The 5,705-nt window shown below is 43.2% G+C and overlaps 4 protein-coding genes across 4 annotated transcripts; all 4 read left to right on the forward strand.

Moving 5' to 3' along the window:
• Positions 1 to 194: 194 nt before the first annotated feature.
• TM35_000381090 (uncharacterized protein) lies at positions 195 to 632 on the forward strand (the record flags this gene model as incomplete). The annotated part of the gene is made up of 1 exon (XM_029029523.1): positions 195 to 632. The coding sequence occupies one exon, from the start codon at positions 195 to 197 to the stop codon at positions 630 to 632; it is 438 nt and encodes a 145-aa protein (XP_028879100.1).
• Positions 633 to 919: 287 nt separating this feature from the next.
• Positions 920 to 2,686, forward strand: TM35_000381100 (putative ATPase alpha subunit; the record flags this gene model as incomplete). Its single annotated transcript, XM_029029524.1, has 1 exon — positions 920 to 2,686. One exon carries the CDS (start codon positions 920 to 922, stop codon positions 2,684 to 2,686), a length of 1,767 nt encoding a protein of 588 aa, XP_028879101.1.
• Positions 2,687 to 2,982: 296 nt separating this feature from the next.
• TM35_000381110 (putative nuclear receptor binding factor) lies at positions 2,983 to 3,990 on the forward strand (the record flags this gene model as incomplete). Its single annotated transcript, XM_029029525.1, has 1 exon — positions 2,983 to 3,990. One exon carries the CDS (start codon positions 2,983 to 2,985, stop codon positions 3,988 to 3,990), a length of 1,008 nt encoding a protein of 335 aa, XP_028879102.1.
• Positions 3,991 to 4,584: 594 nt separating this feature from the next.
• On the forward strand, positions 4,585 to 5,703 carry TM35_000381120 (kinetoplast DNA-associated protein; the record flags this gene model as incomplete). Its single annotated transcript, XM_029029526.1, has 1 exon — positions 4,585 to 5,703. A coding segment is annotated over one exon (1,119 nt), but the record flags the coding sequence as incomplete, so codon positions are not given.
• Between the last annotated feature and the right edge of the window lie 2 nt (positions 5,704 to 5,705).

The raw sequence follows: 5,705 nt of genomic DNA on the forward strand, positions 1-5,705 counted from the left end.
TATTTATTTTGTTTTTGTTTTTTCTGTTTATTTGATTCGCAGGGTTTGACCAAAGTAGGATGCATATTCTCTTTGGTTTTTGACCCAATGCTTTAATGGTTCATTTTATTCTTGCATGCCCTCTTTGCTGTCGCACTAATAATAATAAAAAGGTTTCATCATCTCATAGAAAATAGGAAGTTTCATAGAGAGTGATGGGGTTACGCAACATTTTTTTTAGGCCTTTTGTCTCACTCGTTGCCGTGATGAACAAGCGCATTGATCGCATGGATGAGCCTTTAAAGCGTCACATTGAGCAGCACGAGAAATCTGGTGAGGATCTTTGCGCCAGTGTTTGGCGGGAGTATTGGTCCTATCAAAAAGCACTTTTACCGTATCGACGAGAAAGACTAATGAGTGAAATCTCATATATCACAGAAGGAAAACTATCTTTGGCCAATGTAAACATGAAAGACATCATTCTCTTCTCTCGAGCAATTACAAAATGTTTGTTTTTATTTATCATATTCGTCATAATAGGTAGACGTTCTGTCTTCCCTTCACTCGAACCAACATCAGTCTTTGTAGAAGAAGTCAACGAAAACTGGCAACCAAATCACAAACGGGGACTGTATATCGACGAATTGTGTTAACAACAGGAAACAATATAAACACTGCAAAAAGGAAGGAAAAAATCAGGATGCAGTAGAGGAGCAGTTCACTCTGGGCCGTATTTCATCCAAACATAGCAATCATTGAAGTCAACTCTGTCTTACAAAAAATTTTTTTTTTTATCATTCACTTAATCTCTATTTATGACTCCAACTAAAAAAAAAAAATTGTTTCACTAAACCAACATACGCCAAATTATATCCATATTCTTTTCTCTTACAAAGATAAAAAAAAAAAAAGAAAACTCCACTTTGCAAAGCAATTAGGTATGCGTCGCTTTGTCTGTAAGCTTGCTACCGGGCTTCCGGTACGCTTCGCCTCCACGACTGCAACAGCAGGTGGTGCGAAGGCCGCCTCTGCTACGGCAACCACTGCTGCCGGTGCCGGGTCAGCTGCCGCTGGCCAGAAGTCTTTCTTCAAGGCGACGGAGATGATTGGATACGTTCACTCGATTGACGGTACTATTGCCACGCTGATTCCAGCCCCTGGCAACCCTGGTGTGGCGTACAACACGATCATTCAAATTCAGGTGAGCCCGACAACATTCGCTGCCGGTCTGGTGTTTAACTTGGAGAAGGACGGTCGCATCGGTATTATCCTGATGGACAACATTACGGAGGTGCAGTCTGGCCAGAAGGTGATGGCGACTGGCCAATTATTGCATATCCCTGTGGGTTCAGGTGTGCTCGGCAAGGTGGTGAACCCGCTTGGCCACGAGGTGCCTGTTGGTCTGTTCACACGCAGCCGTTGTCTGTTGAACCAGACAGTGGGTAAGGTGGATGCCGGCGCCCCAAACATCGTGTCACGCTCTCCCGTGAACTACAACTTACTTACTGGATTCAAGGCAGTTGATACTATGATTCCCATTGGCCGTGGCCAGCGTGAGTTGATTGTGGGCGATCGCCAGACGGGTAAGACATCCATTGCTGTTTCGACGATCATCAACCAGGTGCGTATCAATCAGCAGATTCTGTCGAAGAACGCTGTGATCTCAATCTACGTCTCCATTGGGCAGCGTTGCTCCAACGTGGCGCGTATTCACCGCCTCCTTCAGTCATATGGTGCACTGAGGTACACAACTGTTATGGCTGCCACTGCTGCTGAACCCGCTGGTTTGCAGTACCTTGCTCCGTACGCTGGTGTGACAATGGGTGAGTACTTTATGAACCGTGGCCGTCACTGTTTGTGCGTGTATGATGATCTTTCCAAACAGGCTGTTGCATACCGTCAAATTTCACTGCTACTGCGCCGCCCACCAGGGCGTGAGGCGTACCCTGGTGATGTCTTCTATCTTCACTCGCGTTTGCTGGAGCGTGCTGCCATGCTTTCACCTGGAAAGGGTGGTGGTTCTGTGACAGCTCTCCCCATCGTGGAGACACTCTCCAACGACGTGACGGCATATATCGTGACGAACGTTATTTCAATCACTGATGGACAGATCTACCTTGACACGAAACTGTTCACGGGTGGTCAACGACCTGCAGTGAATATTGGTCTCTCTGTGTCACGTGTCGGTTCATCTGCTCAGAACGTGGCGATGAAAGGTGTTGCTGGAAAGCTTAAGGGCATTCTCGCAGAGTACCGCAAGCTTGCTGCTGACTCTGTGGGAGGACAACAGGTGCAGACGATTCCCATGATTCGTGGCGCTCGTTTTGTTGCACTGTTCAACCAGAAGCAGCCATCGTACTTCATGAGTGCAATTGTCTCATTGTACGCGTGCCTGAATGGCTATCTGGACGACGTAAAAGTACAGTACGTAAAGTTCTATGAATATCTATTGGTGCACAAGGACCTGAGCATCATGTATGGCTCGGCAAAGAACAAGTTTTTCTACATGTATGTGCAGGAGCTGAACTACCTGATCCGCTTTTTCACTCTGAACAGTCCAATCTTGCACGGTGAACTGGAGGAGATGCTGAAGCAGCACACTCAATTGTTTCTGCAGCACTACCAGTCAAGAATGAACGCCATTAAAAGCGAGAAGGAAGTGAAGGCGCTGAAGAACCTTTTGTACTCTTGCAAGCGCGCTGTGTAGTGTTTGTTTTTGTTAATATTGTGTTTTTTTTTTTTTTTCGTTTTTTGACGTTTTGATGGTGGTTAGGATGAATTATTTAAGAAGGTGTAAGCTGCGTAATTTGCCGATAGGAGTTTTTCTTAAATAATAAATTTTATAATAATAATAATAATTATTATTATTATTTGTTACGCCAATTAAGTACTTTTATTGTTGTACTTGTATGTTGGATGTTTTTATTTATTTGTTGAATATATATATATATATATTTTTGCTCTTAATTTTTTTTTTTTTGAAGGTACTTTTGTTTTTTATTGATGTCGAAGTTTTCTTCAAAAGGATGGTGTTACACACGATATGGACCTCTTTCGCGTGTGTTAAAGATGAATTCTTTTGATCTCGATGCAAGTAAGGATGAGGTTATAGTGGATGTTGCAATGGCGGCTTTGCATCGCACTGATGCTGCTGTAGTGAATGGAACAGCGCTTGGGAGGAAAAGGGTCTCTCTTTCTTCTTTTCCCAGAATAGGTGGATCTGAGGGTGTAGGAAAGGTTGTTTCGGCAGCTGGATCTAAAAATGTTAGAGAGGGTGACACGGTGTGGGTTGCGCCAATACATGGAACTTGGGCTACAAGAATTGCTGTCAATCATAATATGGTTCATAAAATCGACCCAAAGTTTGCACAACTTGCCGTTAACGCATCTAATTTTCTTGTGGCGCAGCATCTTCTTAATGGTTATACGAGACTTCGAAAAGGGCAGGTTGTTTTGCAGAATGGTGGTAGTAGTATAACTTCTTTGGCTGTCTCTGCGTTAGCGAAAACATACGGCGTGAAGGTTTTGACTGCTAGCTCCCCTGGGGAGCGGTTCCATGGTGCCAAAGAACGTCATGCAAAATACGGGAGCGAAGTTTTTGAGTATAATGGAAAAGGAGCTCGATTGGCGCGGCAGGCAATAGGAAATACCGGTGCAACTTTGTATCTCAATGGGGTTGGGGGTCGCCACTTTGATACATTTCTTAGTCTACTCGGAGGCGGTGGCCATGCGGTCTCTTACGGTGCGCAGAATGGTGTTGGTTTGATGGTTTCCGGCTCAAATCTGATTTACAATGAAGTGACTATGCAGGGATTGTTCCTCCCTTCCTACCTCGAGACTCTCTCGTATAACGAGCGGCAAACACAACTAGAGTTTGTACTAGCACAACTTTCGTCCCTTGGGTTTAGCTACCCTACAACATCAGCCTCATCTTTGGATGATTTGCCAAATATATGGGATCAAGTTTTTGTGCACGGTGGAAAAAAGGGAATACTCGTTTTGAGTAGATGAAGGATTAGGAGCGGTCAATAGTATCGGTGATCTCTTCTTCTTTTACAGTATTTTTTTTTTTTTTCTTTTGTAACTAGCGTTTATCTACGGGGATGATATTGGGTGAGGATAGTAGGGTGGTGCAAGAGAGGGACGCAAAGGGGTTAGGGGTATATATATATTTATTTATTTGTTTTTATTTCTTCGTGTGTGTGTGTGATTGTGATTAAAGCAGTATTTCCCTTAGATTTATCGGGCCTTGCTTCTTCTTTCCTGTGTCAAAGGGGGCGTTTTAATTCAGTTGTCATTGAGGAATATTAGTTTATAGTGATTAGCAATAATGTTTCGTATTTGCCTTTGTTTCTTTTTGTTCCATTGGCATTGAAAGATAATATAAAAGCAAATTACGCTCTAATTTTTTGTTTTTCCTCCTTCAACAGGAGAGGTGGTTTGCTAGACGCTTTATATTGCCATGTCTGAATTGTGACCAGTGGATTTTGCAGTAATTATTCTTTTTTTTTTATTCTGTTTTTGTTCTTTATAAATTGTAATACAAAGTCGTAGTGGGGAGTGGTTTTACGCCATATGCCGCACCCAGACAATAAAAGAATCGCCATGCATGTTGATGCTGTTACTGTGCTTGACGACATCAGACGAACAGGACAACTGATTGAGGAATTCCATCGTCTGAGGAAATACGGTGGAAATCGGGCGGCGTTGGAGCGCATAAAAGTTGAAATTCGTAGACTTAAGGAAACACAGCGTACATTCCTTGAGTTAGAGAACACACGGAAAAAAAACTATGTTCAACATGATGGTTTCCATGCATCATCAACTCGAAGTGATGGACTTATGATAACTCCACGTTCTCGTTCTGAACCACGAGAATGTGAGGAAACGGATGCCTTGGTACATATAAAAAGGAACGGAAGGACCTCTAGTGTTACTCGGACACTAAGGGAAGAACCAACTGATTTAGTTAGGCAGAACAAAAAAAATCCACAGTTACCAAAGACATCAATTCAAGCCGTGGTGTCATCATTTGATCATGGGGAAGAATATAGAAGACATTGCTCTGTTGTCTTCGCTGTCATTCTAGCAGAGGCACATACGCGACGTGAAATCATACATAAATACGATAGACGAAGAATCAAACTCCTAAGTAACTTCAGAGAAGGAAGCATCATTATCGCCTTATCAAAACCACATCAAGGTCATTCTTTCAGCGCACACGATGAATTCGCATATAAAATGGAAGGCTTATCATCACAACATGAATCTCAATCATCACACAGAATTCAACAGCGACACTTACCACAGAGTGCCACAGCTGCCTCTGGAACACCAATAGATGACGAATGTAACAGTAATAAACAACATGAACAAAATAGAAGAAAAATAATCATAGGACACCTTTATGGTAATAAGCGCTTAAATGAACAGGCAAAAGAAAGTGAACAGAGCACTGCCACAGCAGTTCAACGAATGCCTGACGATGATGGAGTCAGATACAGGGTACAAGAAGAACAAAACAGACGTAACGCAGAAATAGAAGTCCGGCGCAAGGCAGAAGAAGAAGAGGCCAGGCGCAAGACTGAAGAAGAGGAAGAGGCCAGACGCAAGGCTGAACAAGAGGAAGAAGCTAAACGCAAGGCTGAACAAGAGGAAGAAGCCAAACGCAAGGCTGAACAAGAGGAAGAAGCCAGGCGCAAGGCTGAAGAAGAAGAAGAAGCCAG

The sequence above is a fragment of the Trypanosoma theileri genome (assembly GCF_002087225.1).
Source record: "Trypanosoma theileri isolate Edinburgh chromosome Unknown TM35_Tth_38_V1, whole genome shotgun sequence".
In the NCBI taxonomy this organism is placed as follows: Eukaryota; Euglenozoa; class Kinetoplastea; order Trypanosomatida; family Trypanosomatidae; genus Trypanosoma; species Trypanosoma theileri.